Raw genomic sequence first — 20,520 nt, 5'->3', positions numbered from 1 at the left:
AACTGTAATTTTGCTACTGTTATGAGTCATAATATGTAATATCTGATGAGTAGGAGATCTAATATGTGAACACCAAAGGGGTGGCAATCCTCAGGTTGACATCCACTGTCAGAGCAATGATGCTTACTGGCTCAGTTTGTAAGTCATGTGCAGCTAGCTTTCTCATGTAGATTAGGCTCTCCTGCCTCGGAAATGGCCGCCCTCTGTGGGCCCTCCCCCATCAGTCAACAGTAGATAACTCCTCACAGTCGTAGTCATGGGCCAGTCTGATCAAGGCAATTCCTCAACTGAGACCCCCTCAAGATGACTCTAGGCTAAATCCTGTTGGCCGTTAACGCTAACTCAACCACGTGTTGAGTCAGCACATCCACTTTAGAGTAATAGACTAAGTTTGCCACTGGATTCCCGTGAAGCATGCTGTCTTCCCAATGATGGGGTGTGGGAATCCTGGGCCTCTCATTGATCTCTTTATCTCTGCTCCACTCTCAGCTTGATGTGCACCCCGTGTCTGGGACCCTGTCCTAAGGTCTGCCAAATCCTCGAAGGCGAGAAGACCATTGATTCCGTGACATCTGCCCAGGAGCTCCGAGGCTGCACTGTGATCAATGGCAGCCTGATTATCAACATCCGCGGGGGCAGTGAGTACTGTTTGGAGGGTCTCCCTCTTCCTATGTATGAGCTGTGAGCAGGGAAGTGCATAGCTCAAGGTACCCCAAATATTCCCCTCAACTTTCATGGGCATATTCACTTCAGTCCTGTGGTCTCAGCTATTCAGGATGCTGAGGCAGGAGGACTGCTTTAATCTAGCAAGTTCAGACTAACCTGGATGACATAACCTTGTCTAAGGAAACACAACAACATAACAAGCAAACAAAGTGACACATCTGTCCATGGCCCTCTTAAGTAGGCGACTCTTACCAGGAGTTGCCTCAAAGTCCAAAATGAAAATGCTATGGTTCTACCTCTGTCTAAAATTCTTATTTTCCAATCTGCAGCAGGAATCTGTATTCTCTCTATCTTATGTGTAAGATGTTGTGCCTGGTTATATGTATATACACCGTATATATGTGGTGGCCACAGAAAAAGAGGGCGTGTGATACCCTGGAACTGCAGTTAGAGTTGATTGTGAGTTGCCATGTGGATGTGGGAACTGAACCCTGGTCCTCTGTGACAGCAACAAATTCTATTAATTAATTCTGGGCCATCTCTACAGCCCCCGGGACCCAGTCTTACTAATGTGCACCGAGTCTGCTGGTATGCACTTGCTCTCTCAGCACTGAGGAAATGGAGGTAGGAGACGTTCAAGTGTGAGTTTGAAGTCAGCCTAGACTACGTGAGACCCCATATCAAAGAGATAAATAAAGAAAGGCCCAAGGTAAAGCCAAACCAAGCCAAGCCAAACCAAAGCTTTACTATGGGTAGTGCTAAGGTAGGCAGAGGTCTTACCCAGCACTTGTGGATTCGTGGATTTCAGTTCTCAGTACTGTTACTGTGGCACACTGGTGAAGTCACAGCTCTGGGGGAATGGAGAGGCAGGAAGATCAGAAGTTCAAAGTTATCCTTACGTGAATAGTAGATCTGAGGCAAACTTGGGCTCCATGAGACTTTGTTTCAAAAATAGAAATAAAATAAAAGCAAGCATGCTGTATTGGAGTTTGCTTTAAACTCACTACCTAGCCATAGATAGCTTCCAACTCCTAATTCTCCTTCCTTCACATCCTGGGTGCTGGGATAACAGGTTTGCAGGAATGTGCACACTTGCCCCTCCCCCCCACGCACACACACACACACACGCACACGCACACTGGGTGAAACAGTTCTGTAGACACTCATGGGCATTTCCTCCTTTTCGTAGACAACCTGGCAGCTGAACTAGAGGCTAACCTTGGCCTCATTGAAGAAATCTCAGGGTTCCTAAAGATCCGTCGCTCCTATGCTCTGGTGTCACTTTCTTTCTTCAGGAAGCTACATCTGATTCGAGGAGAGACCTTGGAAATTGGGTATGTCAGCCGGACTGTGTTTGAGACTGCCAACCAAGAAACTCGTGAATTAGGAGAACACAGGGATGGGGAGATGGCTCTCTGGATAAACTGCTTACTTTGCAACATAAAGACCTGAATTTAATCACAGGTTTAGAAAAAAGGCAGGCCTAGTAGTGTTGGGGACACAGAGGCAGGATCCCTGGGGCTCCCTGGCTAGTCAATCCTTACCAGGTTTGAGGCCAGTGAGAGACCCTGACTCAGAAAACCAGGGTGAATAAGGTCTAAGGAATGGCAGCCAGGTTTTCCTCTGTTCTCCACAATCATGAAGACATTCGTGCACATGCAACACAAATTTTCACCCATGCATGTGTGAGTACATGCATGCACATACACATGAAAACTTAGGGCTTTTGTTTTTTATAATCCAACTGAACCAAAATAAAGCCTGTGTTAGATGAAAATGCCTGAGACATTTGTGAATATCCATTTAGCAAGGAACACAAAATCTACTTTATAGTCTTTCTAGGGAAGCCAGAGGGTACTGGCTGGAATTTGCTAATGGTGTGTACCTCTGTCAAAACTACACTGAGAATGGAGTATGATAAATGCCTGGTCACAGCCATGTTTGGAAACTTTTCCAGTTGGTTCTGTCAGTTCAAAACTATCACCTTAAAGGGATAAGGGATAGTTTATACTGGAACCAATTATGAGCAGCCAGGAACACTGATCAAGGTTATCCCAAATTACATATTCCAATGTGGTAACAGTCCCAGAATATTTTTATACTAATAGAACACAAAGTCATAAACCCCTTGGCACCTTTAAAATATGTTGGTATAAACATCAAAGAGGTGAGTATCAGAAAACCAGGGAAATCTCTGCTTTAGGCCTCACAAGTCATCTTAGTGTTTTGGTTAATAGAAGCTGATGGTCTGCTATGCTAGTACATTCCAAAAGGTTTACATGTTAGTCACAAGGATGTTAGGTCACGTACAGAGGTGGGCAAGAGTGACTATTAAGAGGGTTAAAGTCAGACCAGGATAAATTGTGATTAGACTTTGGACCTGCAACAGTCTAACTTCTCCATGGTCATTGAAATTTTAATGAATTAATCAGCCTTGTAGAAGGTTCAACATAAGGTCTCATGTCCACTCCCGCCCCCCTCCCCCCTTTCCCCAACAAGACCTTTTGTTTGCTTATCAGAGATCATAGTCAAGATCTTCGTCTTTTCTGGCCCCTGGAATTCCACCTCTTTAAGGTATCCTCACAGCCACCCCCAGGTGTCCATCCTAATTTTCCTCTCAGTCTCCATTTTCTTTCTGAGTTGGCAACATGGGCTCCTTGTCTTGGGATCTTGCCGTACCTAAGCTGCAATATTTAGTCTTGACTTCTCTCCCTATCCATGACTCTAAGCCTGACTCTGTAGATTGTCTCAGGTGACCACTGGGAATCTCAGATAAAGCAAGTGCAGTTCTGACCCCAGTTATCCATCCTTGTTTCTGGAACTCTCTTTTGCTCTGCTCTCCTTCAGGTCCTGCAGTCCTTAAGTTGCTTAAACCAATCGAAGTCCTGAGTGTGGTGTTTAAAAAGTGGAGATATGCATGAGCAACAAGTCTGTGGAGGGTCATTGAGAAATGCAATAGAGAAATTAGATTTTGTGTTTCTTGTGGGCTCAGAATGAGTGCCCTGTACTCGGTCTCATCACTGGAAAAAACAACAGCAAATAGGGAAAGGTGTAAAAGGACATGCTAATCCACACTGTCTTAAAGCAGAACCATACAACTGGGTTGCTGATGTGCACGTTTCATCCCAGGACAAGAGGTGGAAAGAGACAGCTCTCAGGGCCTGCCTGGCCTGGTCAATGTAGTGATTTCTAAGGCCAGCTGGGGCTACAGAGAGAGACATTTCTCAAAACCATTAAAAAAAACAAAACAAAACAAAAAAAAAACCCAAAGAAACAGGAATGTAACACCAAACCAAACCAGACATGTTTGCAGCCTTCCATCGTTTTTATCCCCAAACTTGATTCCCATTTCTATTTTATTTGACAGACCTGGGTCACATGGCAATTGCTGGAAAGCTATGAGGGAGGTGGGGAGAACAGTTATCCATCTTTTCAAACTTCTGTGATTGAGAAAGGCAATAGAAAAGAAGGCTGGAAAGGTGTTTGAGAACTAAGTTCACCATGTTTAGATTTGCTCCCCTAAAAAACCCATCTGCTTATGCTGATATTTCTGTCATTAATATTTTTTATGTTAAAGCCAGGGTCTTTGGATTGGCTGGGCTTTCTGGAACCAACCAGAGCTGTCCAATAGAATTATAAGTCACGAATGAGACTTTTAGTGTTCTGGGGCTCAACTTAAAAACTTACCTAGCCCATTATGTCTCAAATGTTCAATTTTAGAATCATTAATTAAAACAACCTGGAATTTTTTCATCTTCCCTTTTGTGGTACTTCCTTGAAAATCAGTCCATCCACCCATCCATCCATCCATCCATCTATCTATCTAATCTATCTGTCAGATCAAGACTCATTTTCATTTAGCCCAGCCTAGCCTTGAACTTGCTCTGATGACCTTAAACTTCTTTTCCTTCTGCTTTTATTTCCTGGGGTATGCGGTGCTGGGCTGGAATCCATGGCCTGTGAATACTAGGGCAAGCACTCTACAAACCAGGCTATGTCGCCAATGCTTACCCCACCCCCGCCCCCGCCTTTCAAGGCAGTTTGGAACTATAAGCCTGTTCACATGGTACACAGGGTATAACTTCTGTGTCCATCATGGAGGTCCATGTGCTTCCTTTCCCTACTCATCACTTGCTAGTAGGCTGCTAATTGTCCCACAACACAAGTCTGATAAAACCCATCAAGAATATATAAAACCTTTAGCTCTGTAATGCCCATAGGGATTGTATAACCTAGAGTTTTTTTCTTTTGTTCTCTCTCTCTCTCTCTCTCTCTCTCTCTCTCTCTCTCTCTCTCTCTCTTCCTTTCTCCTCCTTTCTTCCTCGTTCTGCTTCTCTGCTCTTCTCTCTTCCTCTTCCTCCTCCTCTTCCTCCCCCTCCTCCCCCTCCTCCTCCTCCTCCTCCTCCTCCACCTCTTTTCTCCTTCTTCCAGAGAAGGATATATATTCATGGCTTTGGTCTAGTATACAGTAGACTCAAGGGTTCATTTTATTGCAGCTTCTGGGTATTTCCTCAAACCTGCTGGGTAAAGAACACTACTTTGCTCTTCCTCCGGGTTCAGTTTATATGGTTATATGTCTTCAATTTTCCCTCCTCCCAAACCTAGCCCGACCTCCACTCTTGTTCTCCCTCTGCACCTTCTTCGTCCTCCATCTTTGCTTCTTCTTTCTTCTCTAGCTCCTTCTTTTCTTCTCTCTCTTACTTTGCCCCACCGAGAATTGTATCTAGTGCTCGATGCGTGCTAAGCCAGCACTCTGCCGTTGCGTAGTCGGGGATTACAGACAGGGTCTCGACTACTCAGCTACATCCCAGCCCCTCGCTGGAGAATTCTAGTTAAGTGCACTACTCCTAAGCCACGCCCTTAGTCCTCAACGGGGGATTCTAGGCAGGGGCTCTACCACTGAGCCACGCCCCCAGCTCCTCACTGGGGGATTCTAGGCAGGGGCTCGACCACTGAGCCACGCCCCATTCTCTTACTGGGGGAGTCTGGGAGAGTATTCTATACTTTCCTGGCATAAAAAATTATCAGCTTCTTTGTTCTTCATATTTCCAAAGATATCCTTGCACCTGTACGTAGAATGTATTTTGATCCTAATCAGCCACCAGGCACCCCTCTTACTCCACATAGACCATCCCACCCCATCTTCCTCTCAAGTTCATTTCTTCTTTTTTTAAAACAAAATTACCAACCCACCTAGTGCGCTCTGTGGCAGCTGACATCCTGAAACTAAACACTGGTCGTCAGTATGTGTGTGTGTGTCTCTGTAGGAACTATTCTTTCTATGCCTTGGACAACCAGAACCTGAGGCAGCTGTGGGACTGGAACAAGCACAACCTCACGATCACTCAGGGCAAGCTCTTCTTCCACTACAACCCCAAACTCTGCCTGTCTGAGATCCACAAGATGGAGGAAGTGTCCGGAACCAAGGGCCGCCAGGAGAGGAACGACATTGCCCTGAAGACCAACGGGGACCAGGCATCCTGTAAGCTGCTTCATTCTTAGGTCCCCAGTGGCTGCCCTCTGGCAGCTACTACCCTAGCTGCCAAGAAGGTGCCATTGCTGTTTCCTGAGCTATAGATTTATGTGAGAGGAGTTTTAAAATACAAAAGGCAGGTGGGTATATGTATGCCTATGTGTGTATGTGTACATGTGTGTGAATACGTGTATGTGTGTTTGTGGATAGAGTCCATGTGTCTGTGGAGGACAGAGGACAGCATCAAGTATCATTCTCTGGGGATCATCCACCATTTATTTTTTGTTAGATATATTTTTTTCTGCCTAGAGCTCAACAATAGCCTTTTTAGACTCATCTAAGAACCACAGGAAAATGTCTTTCCTACTTTTTCAGTACTGAGGATAGAAGTGTCCTACTGCTGTGAAGAGACATATGACCAAGGCAGTTTTTATAAAGGAAAGCATTTAATTGGGGCTGGCTCAGTTTCGGAAGCCTAGGCTGTTGTCATCATGGTGGGAACCACAGAGGCAGAGAGACAGGCAGAGACTGAGAGCTCATATCCTGATCCACAGGCAGAGGCAGAGAGAAGAGAGAGCCTGGGCCCCACATGGACTTTTGAGCGTCAAATGCACCCCAGTGACACTTCCTTCAACAAGGCCATATCCCCCAACAAGACTCACCCTCTAATTCTTTCCAAACACTTCTACTTGGGATTCAGCGTTTAAACACATGAACCTGTGGGACTCTTCTTATTCAAACTACCATGCTCCACTCCCTGGCCTCTGTAGACTTGTAGACATATCGTAACACAAAATCCATTCGGTCCAACTGCAAATCCCCCATGTTCTATCCCAGTCTCAACACTTTAAAACAACCAAAGTCTCTTCTGAGACTGGAGGTGATCTCTTTGCTATGCTACCAGGAAAATCAAAAAGTACATCACATACTTAAAACACACAGTGGCACAGGATATGCATGGCCATTCCAAAATGGAGGAAAGGAGCACAGTGAGGAAATACTGGACCAATGCAAGACTGAAGCCCAGAACGGCAAACTCCAAACTCTGTATTAGGTGGCTCTTCCTTTCCAGCTTTGTTGAATGCAACACATTTCTCTCCCTTGGGTAGCTCTCCTTGGCAGATAGCCCATAACTCTGGCATCTCCAATGTCCTGGGGTCTCCAATGCTATTGGGGCTTCATTTTCACATATTCACACAATGACCTATCCTGGCCTCCCTGCAGGGACCCCTGTTTGCCTAACTGGAGACCAAGCATTCAAACATGAGCCTATGGGGGTTAGCCTTGTTCAAACCATCACAGCCATGATGCCTGGAGGTTTTTCTTCTCCTCCTTCCCCTTTTCTCCTCCTCCCCCTCTTCCTCCTCCTCCTCCTCCTTCTTCTTCTCTCTCTCCCTTCCTTCCTCCCTCCTTCCCTCCCTCTCTCCTTTACTCCCTTCCCTTACATCCTCCTCTTTCTTCCTCCTTTTTCTTCCTTCTCCTCCTTCTCCTCTTCTTTTGCCCCCTCCTCTCCTTTTTAATTCTTCCTCCTTCTCCTCTCCCCCAAAACATGGCTTCTGTGGACAGAACTCAGATCCCCAGGCTTATTCCTGAGAATTCACACACTTAGAGCATTCACCAAGTAAACCGTCTTCGCAGCCTGCCAAGGCAGGGTTTACGTATCTTGTCCGAACCAGTTGCACAAAGCACAATGTTTTATGTCCCATAAGCATAAAACTAATGCTGAGGGCATCATGGCTGATGAAATATATGCAGCAGTGTATATCACCTGGGAAGCAGTGACAAGATGAAGTTTGGGGCTAGAAAAATGGGTCAGTTCTGTTGCTTTCATCCAAAGCTTCTTGGGGACGATTTATTTTCTCTCACATTTCCAGATCACAATGCATCATTCAGGGAGCTCAGGGCAAAAACTCAAGGCCCGGAGGCAGGAACTGAAGCAGTGACCATGGAAGAATGTTGTTTATGGGTTAGCTACCTTTCTTATATAAGCCCAGGGCAACCTACCCAGGCATGGCACTGCCCATAATAGATTGGGCCCTTCCTACATTAATCATCAGTCAAAAACATGCTTCAAAGACATGACCACAGGCCAATCTCATGGAGGAAGATTTTCAGTGAGGTTCTTCTTCCCAGGTGTGTCAAGTTGATGACCAAGATTAGCCATCACACCTGCAAATACATGAGCATGCATACACGTATGCATATACACGTACGCATACACACACATAACCGAGACCATCCCTTTGCTCAAAAGTGGCCAATTAGCTGTTCTTTTTGCATTGGCCTGGATCATCCAGGGTTCAGTTGAGCATTAGATTCAGCGTGGTCTTCAATACCGAGTTATCTGCTGACTCCTCACCTTTCAAACTCAGCAGGACCAGTTGCTACTTATGTGGATGAGGCCCATGTAAGCAGTAGTCAGGCTGGTCCTCAGTTATGCCTGTGGAGCATTTTCTTGGTTGACGATTGATTGTTTAGAGGGTTTCTTGCTGGCCCAGAGCTCATCAAGTAGACTTGGCTGGCTTGGCTTTGTTTTTGATTGATTGTTGAAATGAGAAGAGCCATTCCACGGACTGGGTCTTGAGCATGAGAGTGGAGAAAGCTAAGTTGAGCAACCGGCAGGCATCATCCTCATGTCCTCTTCTCTGCCGTTGACTGTGGATGATGAGAAATGATCAATGGCTCACTGCCTTAGTTTCCCTGAAATGACAGTCTGACCCGTAATCATAGCTAAACAAACTCTTCCTCCCTTAAGCTGCTTTTTCTTATGATATTTTATCACAGCAACAAAATGAAGACAGGGTCTCCTGCCATCCTTCGATCTAACTCTCTTCCAGGTAGAGGCAGGAGGCTGACTACTTTGGTCTGAAGCTAACTATTCAATCCAATTGCCTGACTTTTTTTTTTCTTGACCCTTTCTAGGTGAAAATGAATTACTTAAATTCTCTTTCATCCGGACATCTTTTGACAAGATCTTGCTGAGGTGGGAGCCCTACTGGCCCCCTGACTTCCGAGATCTCCTGGGATTCATGCTGTTCTACAAAGAGGCGTAAGTAAGAGGAGGTAGATGTTTGCTCCTTGTTGCAGAGACAGACAAAGGCTGTCAAGAAGAAGTTTAAGGAAGGGGAGTTCCATCTTGGCTCACAGTGTACATGGTGGGGTTGTCATAGCAACAGGAACACGAAGCAGCTGGTCACATGACATCACGGCTGACCGGAAGCAGAGAGATGAATGCTGGTGCTCAGATCATGCTCCCCTTTAGAAGAAGATGTTTTACGCATTCTTTTACATTTTCACACATCTCTGTAGTATAGTGTGATCATATCCACCCACCATGTTCTCCCTCCACCATCCCCTAGTGTGTCCATCCCTCAGCTTCACATGCTCTCTGTGTTGTTAACAAGAACAGTAATTGAATTCAGTAAGTGCTGCCCATGAGTGCATGCATGCACATGGAGATATCCACTAGAGCATCCATGTCCCCAAACGGACACTACTCCTCCTCTAGGAGAGGACCTTGGCGCCCTCCGCCATCCTTGCTGAAATGTCGATTGGCTTGATCTGGTTCAGGCAGTCACAGCTGGCATGAGTTGCTGTGTGGAGCGACCATGCCATGTCCGCCATGTCCCGTAGTCAGCACTGCACAGCTCCTCCCATTTTCCTCTTCATTTAGGCTGGGGGTGTATCCACCTGTCTCCATCTCACGGTGCCGGCATTGCAAATGTTCATTACCACACCTGGCCCTTCCATGGGTGCTAGGGATCGAACTCTGGTCCTCGTGTTTGTACGGCAAGCTCTTTGTCCACTGAGCCATCTCACAGGCCCAGCGGTCATATGTTGCTGACTCATGTAGGGAATATGAAATTTTCTATGGGGAACATAGAAAATGTTGGAGTGGGAAGAAAAAAAAAAAAGAATGCCTTGACTACACCTAAGCTACCACACACCACACACCCTAGCTGTGCCACAGAGCCTTAGTTATTTACCCTTATGGCTCCATGGTAAGTTGAGAACTGATACTCTGTGAGCGTGTGAACTCATCACACTCATGCCGCGAGCTTGGGAGAAGACCCACATCCAGAATGGGAAATATGGAAAAGCTCACTTTCGAGAGGCTGAGAGGAAGCTCAGTAGTTGAGTGTGCGTACCACGCTTCCAAGGACCTCAGTTCGATTTCCAGCATCCGAGTAAGGCATCTCTCAACCATCGGAACCAGGGGGTCCAGTGTTCTCTCTGGCCCTTGAAAGCACATACATGTGACTGCACACACCCAGATGCACATTCATACTTCTAGAAAGACGCATGCTGTGGAATGTACTTAAAGTCTCAAAGTACAAAGAAGCAGACATGGACAGATCCTTTGGGGGCTCTGACTAGCCAGAGTAGCTTTGGAGGTGAATTTTAGGACTGCAAACACAGGTGGCACTCAGATGTGAATGCCATTAGTCCCAGCACTGAGGACACAGAGGCAGGTAGACATCTGTGAGTTTGAAGCCAACTAGGACTAGAGTCCGTCTCAACAGACAGAAAAAACAAAGTTCATGGAACCTGATGCTGTTCTCTAGGTCCACGCACATACACTTCACCCTGTAAACACACACACACACACACACACACACACACACACACACACACACACACACACACACACACCTGCACCTGAACACTAAATCAAAGAGAGAAGAAGTGAGTCTACATCTCGTAACTCTCCAAGGTCCCCACTCCACTTAGTACTGAGATTGACATTCACACAGTGGTAACCCACCTCTCCCTCTCATTTCTCAAAAGCCCTTATCAGAACGTGACAGAGTTTGACGGGCAGGATGCGTGTGGCTCCAACAGCTGGACTGTGGTGGATATTGACCCGCCCCAGAGGTCCAACGACCCTAAGTCTCAGACCCCAAGCCACCCTGGGTGGCTGATGCGGGGCCTCAAACCCTGGACCCAGTACGCCATCTTTGTCAAGACCTTGGTTACCTTCTCTGATGAACGCCGGACCTATGGAGCCAAAAGTGATATCATCTATGTGCAAACAGATGCCACCAGTAAGTGTGTCCTGGGAATAGGCTTTGCTGTTGAACCGACGCTGAATCTTTGGTAGGCAGCTTCTTAACAGGCTTTGCTGTGGTCGGCCTGTAGAGCTAAGAGCTGAGGCTCATGCTTTCATATATAGTGACTATAACCCATGAGCCACTTCAGAGTTCGAGAGCTCCCTTTTGGGTTGGGAAGATGGCTTGGTGGGTAAGACTGTGCGATGCTCCCATTCACATTGAAAGCTGGGTATGACCGTGTTCGTGCTCCGGAGTCCTGGGTCCCAAGGGTTTCCATGTACTTGCCTCTACTCCCAGAGCGCTGGGGCTCAGGGACGGGGCAAGGTGATGCTAGGGTTTGATAGTTGCCAGCCTAGCTTCAGTTTCAATGAAAGATCCTGTGTCAAAAGAGTAAGGTAGACAGTGATAGAATGGGATGCCTGATTCCTCTGCTGGGCTCTGCGCATGCAGAGGCACCACTTATCTAATACACACATGCACACCTCCCACATATAACACATGCTACATGTAATACACACATGTATACACACACAGCACATCTAACACATACCATATGCAACACACATGTACACCTGCCCATCATATATAATATACACACATGTTACATATAACACACACATTGCATGTAACACACATGTGTAAGCATGCATATATATAACACACATACTACATATACTATACAGACACCACATATAACACAGTCACCACATGTAGCACATGTATATGCACACACATACCACATATAACACATACCATATGCAGCATACACTCACACATACACACCTGCCCAACATATATAATATGCACACATATTACATATAACACACACATTACATGTAACACACATGCACAAATGTGCCTATACATAACACATATAACATACATACTACTTATAATACTCACACAGATATCACATATCACACAATCACCACATGTAGCACATGTGTATGCACACACATACCACATATAACATGCTCACAAACCACATAAAACATATTTGAACATATACTAAAACACACATTCACACATCTAACACACAATGTAAGTGCACACACACATACACACACATGTGCACACATATAACAGAAATGGACACATGCCACACATATAACACATACACTTGTAGCACACGCATTCTTGAACTCAGAACAGCTGTGATTACCCACAAAGGACTGTCTTCGATCTCTGACTTGGAGAGGGGAGAGTCCGAGTGTGGTGGTTGATACCTTTAATTCTGGGAGGCAGAGGTAGATGGGCCTCTGTGAGTTGAAGCCCAGCCTGGTCTGTGTAGTGACTACTAGGCCAAGCAGGGCTACACAGTGAGACTGGTCTCTTAAGAAGTGAATTCAAGGGGGTTGGGGATTTAGCTCAGTGGTAGAGTGCTTGTCTACCAAGCGCAAGGCCCTGGGTTCGGTCCTCAGCTCCAAAAACAAAAAAAAAAACAAAACAAACAAAAAAAAAAGAAGTGAATTCAATCAATAAGTATCTTAATTAGTTAATTAAAAATGAGAGTTAGCCCTGGTATACACATCTGTAGTCTCATCACTTGGGAGGCTGAGGCAAGGGAATTGTGTGTTTGAGGCCAGCCTGGATTACATATTAAGACCTTGTCACAACCTTAAAACAACAATAAAATAATAGTGAAATGTTTGGGGGTAGAGGCAGGAGGATCAGGAGTTCACACCTATCGACATTAAGTTTGAAGCCAACCTGGACTATATGAGACCCAGTCTCAAAAAAACGAACAAACCCCCAGAAAATAGCAACAACTATTATGTTGTTCTATTTCATGACTTGCTATTGTTAGTTTCTACTGGTTAGAAGTTAGACTTAGTTCTATGTGCGTGAAGGAAGTTGTGATCGTTCAGTGCCGTGTGTGGTTCCCAGTACTCACTGCAGTTATAAAATGGAGGACACCACATACGTTTTCCTTCCTGCTGTGACAGCTTTTCAAGCCTAGAAAGAGTGACTTCGTGTGAGCATCTCCCAGCTACACACAGTGTGACCTCGTTTAATCTCGACATCTGTCTCCTTCCCTTGCTTTTCCTTCCTCCTCATGACTATCATGTCTCATGGCAGCCTAGCTACATTTCTGTCAACTGACTCCTCTTCCTAGCTTAGTACGTCTCAAATGGAGATAATTCTGTCCCTCCCAATGGAGTGAGGATGCCTGGCAATGGCTAGAGACATTTCGGTTGGTCGCAGTTGGGAAGTGGGATGGTAGACAAGGAGGTATCAGCCCCAAATGTCAACATGCAGAGAGCTGGAAATCCTCACTAAGGGTAGAATCCTAGCGTCATCCATTGTCCTGGGTCTTCATCCAGGTTGGTGAAGACCCAGACTCCACATGGGGTCTTGGTTGGTAGAGGGTTTTCATCGTCTATCTAGACCAAGTGTACTTTCTACAAACTTTTGCCTTCCTCGTATTTGCACACTTTTTTCTTTCTGTTTGGAGTGGTCCTTGTCCTCCCAACTCTTTCAGTCTCAACCGTTTGAGTGTGTGCTTTTGTGTGTTCCTCTGTGTGTGCATTCCTGCGTGCGTGTGTGTGTGTGCGTGCGTGTGTGTGTGTGTGATCATAGTTGAATGTGACATGTGCCAGAGGTTGACGTTAGGGTCTTCCCTAGTTGTTTTCCACATTATGTACTGGGGCCATGTCTCTCAGTAAGCTAGTGGCTGCTCCCGTCTTTCGGTGCTGGGTTTATAGGAAGACTGATACAGCCATTGCTGCCTGGCATTTATGTGGGTATTGGGGCTACGACTTGACCTTATGCTTCTGTGGCAAGTGTTTTACCACTGAGCCATCTCCCTAGACACAGGTACCACTGCTCTTCAGAGGAAGAATTTAGGGTGTATTTTGAAGGATGTTGCGTGACAGTCACCTCCGGGGCTGGGGATGTGACTTGGTTGGTAGAGTGCTTGCCTAGCATGTGTGAAGCCCTAGGTTAAGTCCCCCAAGTCCCTCAGAACCACATAAACCAGGTATGGTGGTGCATGTCTCTCAGTCCAGAACTCGGGAGGATCAGGAGTTCAAGCCCATTCTTTGCTACATTATCAAGTTTGAGGCTAGCCTGGGCTACATGAGAGTGTCTCAAAAACAAATAAACAAACAAAAACAGTTTGATGTTTTCAAGTACTCTCGGTGACTGGGTTTGATTTTGTTTCCCCAAATCCATTTCTTTCCTCGATTCTCTTTTGGACCCAGGGATATCATCCTAGTGCCCTAGTAAATGAATAAATGGAGTAAGTGAATAAATGGTGACCATGTAATCCACAGTGTGAATGAGCAGGAATCTGGTCATTCCTGCCTGGGCCGGGCAAGCATTTTACCTGTCCCTACTTTTCTCCAATGTTAAATAATGCTGTAGAAAACAACCGTGCTATCACTTGGGCCACTCCTCCCTGACACCCAACAACTTCCATGTTCTCCCCTGTGGTAAATCTGTTCCTTCTCTTCGTTACAGATCCTTCTGTTCCCCTGGATCCCATATCAGTTTCCAACTCCTCATCTCAGATTATCTTAAAGTGGAAGCCCCCCTCGGACCCCAATGGCAACATCACACACTACCTGGTCTACTGGGAGAGGCAGGCGGAGGACAGCGAGCTGTTCGAGTTGGATTATTGTCTCAAAGGTGAGCGCAGGCTACTGTAATGGAGGTCATTGTACCTCGATTCTCTTGTGGAGACACAGATCTTCTTTCCTGTTTCCCAGGATGTGTACACATGCACACGTGTACGCATGCATACATGTGCACACATGCACCTACTCCATTCTGTCTCACATAAGACACACTTTACGTGTGTGCGTACATGTATGCACTGTGTGTAGATGTGTATGGGTGTGTAGTTTTGTGTGTGCGTGTGTATGTAGAGGTCGGAGAATAACTCTGGTATGTCCAAAAATGCTGTATATTTAGTTTATAATTTTTTTGCTTGGTTTTGAGACAGTCTCCTGAAGCCAAGCTGATCTCAAACTCACTATGTAGCTGAGGAAGATAGTGGATTTCTTGCACCTCCTGCCTCTACCTCCTAAGTGTTTACACGACTATACCACAACGCCTGGTTTACACAGCGCTGGGGACTCAAACCCAGGGCTGTATGGGTGCTAACACTCTACAACAGGGATGCACCCTCAACCTGTTTTTTAAAAAGATTTATTCATTTATTTTATGTATGAGTACACTGTCACTGTCTTCAGACACCAGAAGAGGGGGCCAGATCCCATTACAGATGGTTGTGAGCCACCATGTGGTTGCTGGGAATTGAACTCAGGACCTCTGGAAGAGCAGTCGGTGCTCTTAACCTCTGAGCCATCTCTCCAGCCCCAACCCATTTCTCTTAATTAAAAGTATTTTTATTCCATCCATTCATTCATTCATTCATTCATTCATTCATTCTCTTTGTGAGCACACGTATGTGTGCATGCACACACACACGCACACACACATACACACACACACCAGTAGACATTATACATGGACTCACAACACTCACCATCTTCATTCGCCGTAGTGAACACATATCTTTAGATATTGTCCAGGGATCAAGGATCTATATTTGCAATTTCTCCAGTGTAGACAGACGTTTTTAGGCATTGCCCATGGATCCATCCTCACTTTCTCCCCAGTGCACACACATCTTAGACACTGTACATGGATTCATGCTCTGGGTGGTGCTGGGAGTTGCTGAAAACCTGATACATCCAAAGCCCTGGGTTTAGTCCCCAGGACTGCAAGTCAAACAAGGGCTACATAGAAGAGTAAAACACGCTCAATGCTTCATTCAGCTATGAGCCTCACAGAGCACAAACATAAATATGTAAGTCTGAGTAGTGAGTGCTTCATCACATCTTTGTGATGGAAACATTCAAAAGCTTTTCATTATTGGTTGTAGAGGCTGGTGTGTGTGTGCGTGTGTATGTGTGAGTGTGTGTATGTGAGTGTGTGTGAGTTTGTGTATGAGTGTGTGAGTGTGTGTGTGTGTATAAGTGTGTGAGTATGAGTGTGAGTGTGTGAGTGTGTATGAGTGTGTGTGTGTGAGTGTGTGTGTGAGTTTGAGTGTGTATGTGAATGTGTTTGTGTGCGCGCGCGCACGTGTTTGTCCTGGAGTTGCCTTGCATGGTCACTATATTGTATATTATATATTTCAAAATAACTTAAAAGTGGGTTATCAAAAAGAAAATAGGGGTATCAATATGGATCAGTGGATAGAGGTGCTTGCTGCTAACCCTGATGATTTGAGTCGAATCCCTATACAGTGCAAAGAGAGAGCTTACTTCCAAAAGCTATTATCTGACCTCTACCCACCCTAGCAGGCAGGCAGGCACGCACACACGCACGCACACACGCGCACACGCACACGCACACACACACACACACACACACACACACACACACACTAAACACTAAACACTAAATTTATTAAACCAGAGAGAAGGTGAAGATTTGCTGTTCTCTTAGTTGATGGATTTTGTCTCTGATTCATTTTCAGTTAGCACTGTCCTGTGACCTTGTAGAAGCAGGCCAAGGGGGCTGCTGGAGAGGTGTGGCTGAGGTCTGTGCCTGGATCCACCCCTGGCCTGGTGTCTGGTTTTGGCTAAGTCACGCAGCAAGTAGTCTGTCTCCTTTTGTGGAAAGGGGCGGAGGACGGATGATTCCTGGGAACGGTCCCAACGCTAAGATCATGTGCTATATGCATGCCTGTGACATCATCCCTGCCTGGCCAGGATCACCAACTTGGTTTATCTCCTGCATACTTTATATAACTTGAGAGCAAGTCCAGTCCTGGGCTCGGCTCTGACTCGTTGGCTCTGCATCTGAGTACAGGAAACCACCAGCCAGCCACAGCTGCACTTTTTGTTTGTTTTGTTTAAAACACAAAACAGTAACTTAAAAAGGTTTGATTGTGCTGTTGTTTGGTCTTAAACAAGGTTTCACGTGGCCCAGGGTGGCCTTAAACTCACAGTGCACCCCAAGGATGACCCTGATCATTCTGTCCCTGTCGATGGGGTGTTAGGATGGCAGGTGATCTCCACTATGCCAGGGTGACTGCAGCAAACTTACATTCCGTAAATGGAAATCGTGCTTACGAAGGCTGAGGGTATAGCTTAGTCAGTAGAAAGTTTCCCAGCATTCAGGAAGTCCTGGACTCCATTCCCTGCACCATATAGACCCAGTGTAGGGGCCAGCCCTGTCACTGCAGCATTTGGAAGGTGGAAGCAGGAAGGTTGGGCATTTAATGTCATCCCTACCTATGTAGCAAGTTTGAGTCCTTTCTAAGGTATCTGAGACCCTGTCTTAAAACAAAACCAAAATCACCTTATATCCATGAATACCACAAGTGATATGTGAACATCACAGAATTTATTTGCACATGTGTGTGTATAGAAGCATATGCATTTCTACTCGTGTGTTTGGAGTCTGACCGAGCCCTCTCCCAGTATGCACGCACACCTTCGTAACTGTTCCACACAGTTCCACACTCTTCTGGAAGCATCCACAGGGCTTTCTTTGAGGTTGATGTCAGGTGTCTTGCTCTGCGGTTCCTTGCTTTTTGAGGCAGGGTTTTTCATTGACCCTCATGCTCACCCATTTGGCTGAAGGGGCTGGCCAGCGAGTTCCAGGGATCCCCCTGTCTCTACTTTCACAGCACTGAAGAGTAAGATGTGTGTTATTATGTTTGGTTTTGATGTGGGCACTAGGGATTAAATTCAGGTCCTCATGCTTGCGTGGCAGTCAAGTCACCCACTGCGCCTTTCACCAGCCGGCAGAGCTTACACTAAGGAGGCTTAAAAATAGTTGAGTATGGAGCCCATGTTTGGAGGAAATGGAACCCCAGTGTTGAATGAGGACAGAACTTCGGTTTAGACGAGAAAGTTCTGGAAATGGGTAGAGGCAATGGTGCCACCCTGTAAATAGACGGTGGCACGAACTCCATACCCACACGTGGTTTCAATGGTGGCACTTGATGTGATGTTTATTTAACCATAATTTTGGTAATACATATAATAAATGACCAGTAGTACCTTCCCATGACTGTCACAATTTGGTTTTATTTTTAATTGTGGTGATTTTGGAGCTGAGAAAATGATGCTGGGTAAAACGTTTGCTGTACAAATGGCATGACCTAAGTTTGGATCCCCAACACCCATGAAGAAGAAAGCTGGCTTTGATGACTTGCATCTGTAACCATCACATGGGAGGCAGAGACAGGCAGATCACTGGTCAGCTAGCCTAGCGCTTGTGAGTCCATGTCTAGTGAGAGACTCTCTCTCAGTGACTAAGATGGGGGCCTGGCAAGGCATATCCGTGGGTAAAGGTATTTGCTTACAGATTAATCAGTGGAAACCACGTGTTAGAAGAAGGAAATAGATTCCAGAAAGTCATCCTATGACATCCACATGTGCACCCTGGCTTGCTCCCTCCCCTCCCTCATAAAATTAATGTACTACTACTATTACTACTACTACTACTACTACTACTACTACTACTACTACTACTAGGAAGAAGAAATGACTACAAAAGACACTTGACATCATGTATTTTCTCACATGGGTGAGAGCACACAGTTAACACATACACACAGAATGCACACAGACACACACACAGCAACTTTGGAGCTCCTGGTAATATAAAACTGTAATTCGACTCTTTGGGAAGATGAGGAAGGAAGGGAGAGCGTCTATCCCAATCTAGGGTGTAGAGGGAGTTCATTGCCAACTGGATAAAGTGAAGCCTTGTCTCAAACAGATGAGGTCTGGAAACATGAATTGTGATAGTGTGCTGGCTTAGAACCCCCAGTGAGGGGCATGGTCGGGGTCTAAGGAATGACACTCAGGAATTCCCTCTGGACTAAATAACACACACACACACGCACACACACACGCACACACACACACGCACACACACACACACACACACACACACACACACTTGAACTAAGATCTGTTCATCTGTTTCACCTTACTGAGCATGCACTATGGTGCTCTCTGTGTGTGTATGTTTATTGTGGAGTGTGCTTTGTGTCGTGTGTGTGTGTGTGTGTGTGTGTGTGTGTGTGTGTGTGTGTGTGTGTTTTCTCGGGAGACTTGAGCCCCCATTCTGCCTCTCTCTAGGGCTGAAGCTCCCCTCACGGACCTGGTCCCCACCTTTTGAGTCTGACGATTCTCAGAAGCACAATCAGAGTGAGTATGACGACTCAGCCAGCGAGTGCTGCTCATGTCCTAAGACTGACTCTCAGATCCTGAAGGAGCTGGAGGAGTCTTCATTCAGGAAGACCTTCGAGGATTACCTGCACAACGTGGTTTTTGTTCCCAGGTCAGAACCTTGCATGGGCCAGCTGTCTTTCTGTCTGTTAGCTTGGTGCCATGACTCTGTTAGGAAGGAGGTAAATGTGTGTTTGTGGCTGGAGGGGAAGACAGTCTTGTTTGTTGTTGGGGAGAGGGCTCAGGAATGTATTTTCCCTAAAAGCACAAGGACTGGAGTTTGTTACCCAGAACCCAAGTAAAAATCCTCCCCATCACTGGGGAGGCAGACATAGGATTCCTGGGCCTTTCTGCTAGCCAGACTGGTCTAACTAGTAACATCTGGGCCCCTAAGAGACCCTTTCTGAATGAAGGTGGATGGCATCTGAGGAACCATAGCTTTACATGCATGTGTACCTGCTCACACATGTGCACTTACACACATATGTTCACATGCAAGTACACATGTGACCCACAGGTGTATTTGGGCACACACACATGTACAAGTGTATGTATACATATGTATATACACACACAAATAATGCCTGTGGGTCACATGTGTATCTGTACATGGTTGCAAACCCACATAGATATGTCTGTGGGTCACATATGCACATACACATATGTATACACACACAGAAATAGCCCTATGGATATGTATGTACACACACATACACCAGTAAATCACATGTTCGTGTACATATGTGTGCACATAAATATAAACATGCCTGTGGGTGACAAGTTTCTTCTTTTTCCTGTGTCTGGTCTGACCTGAAAGCCAGCAGTCGTGCTGGAATCTACTTCCATCCCATGTATGTGTCTTACAGAAGCTGGAGCTAAGGGCATCAGGGACTCTGGATGTTGTCTGTCTAGGCTCTCTGCTCTTGTGTGTACTGGTTTGAGCAAGTTACTGTACTGCTCTATGCCCCCGTTTCTTATCCGCACAATGGACATAACACAGATGACCTTTGGGGTCTCCGTGGATTGGTTCCAGGACCCTGAACACACAGATTCTCGAGTTTCTTAAATAGATGTCATAATGTGTGCACAGACCGCTACTTCCCATATTAAATCATCCTCAGAGAGCTTA

The 20,520-nt window shown here is 45.8% G+C and overlaps 1 protein-coding gene across 3 annotated transcripts in view; it reads left to right on the top strand.

Moving 5' to 3' along the window:
* The window catches only part of Insr (insulin receptor), a 140,791-nt gene that overhangs the window by 91,222 nt on the left and 29,049 nt on the right, over nt 1-20,520 (top strand). For all 3 annotated transcript variants that reach the window (XM_032887234.1, XM_032887233.1, XM_032887232.1), the window contains exons 4-10: nt 490-638; nt 1,856-2,000; nt 5,934-6,148; nt 9,062-9,188; nt 10,928-11,184; nt 14,653-14,820; nt 19,302-19,503. In XM_032887234.1, the coding sequence (XP_032743125.1) occupies nt 490-638; nt 1,856-2,000; nt 5,934-6,148; nt 9,062-9,188; nt 10,928-11,184; nt 14,653-14,820; nt 19,302-19,503 (1,263 nt within the window). The remainder of the gene's footprint in view (nt 1-489; nt 639-1,855; nt 2,001-5,933; nt 6,149-9,061; nt 9,189-10,927; nt 11,185-14,652; nt 14,821-19,301; nt 19,504-20,520) is intronic.

This window comes from Rattus rattus, chromosome 16 (genome assembly GCF_011064425.1).
Source record: "Rattus rattus isolate New Zealand chromosome 16, Rrattus_CSIRO_v1, whole genome shotgun sequence".
NCBI lineage: Eukaryota > Metazoa > Chordata > Mammalia > Rodentia > Muridae > Rattus > Rattus rattus.
The sequence above is the reverse complement of the archived record's forward strand: the minus strand, read 5'-3'. Positions and strand labels throughout refer to the sequence as shown.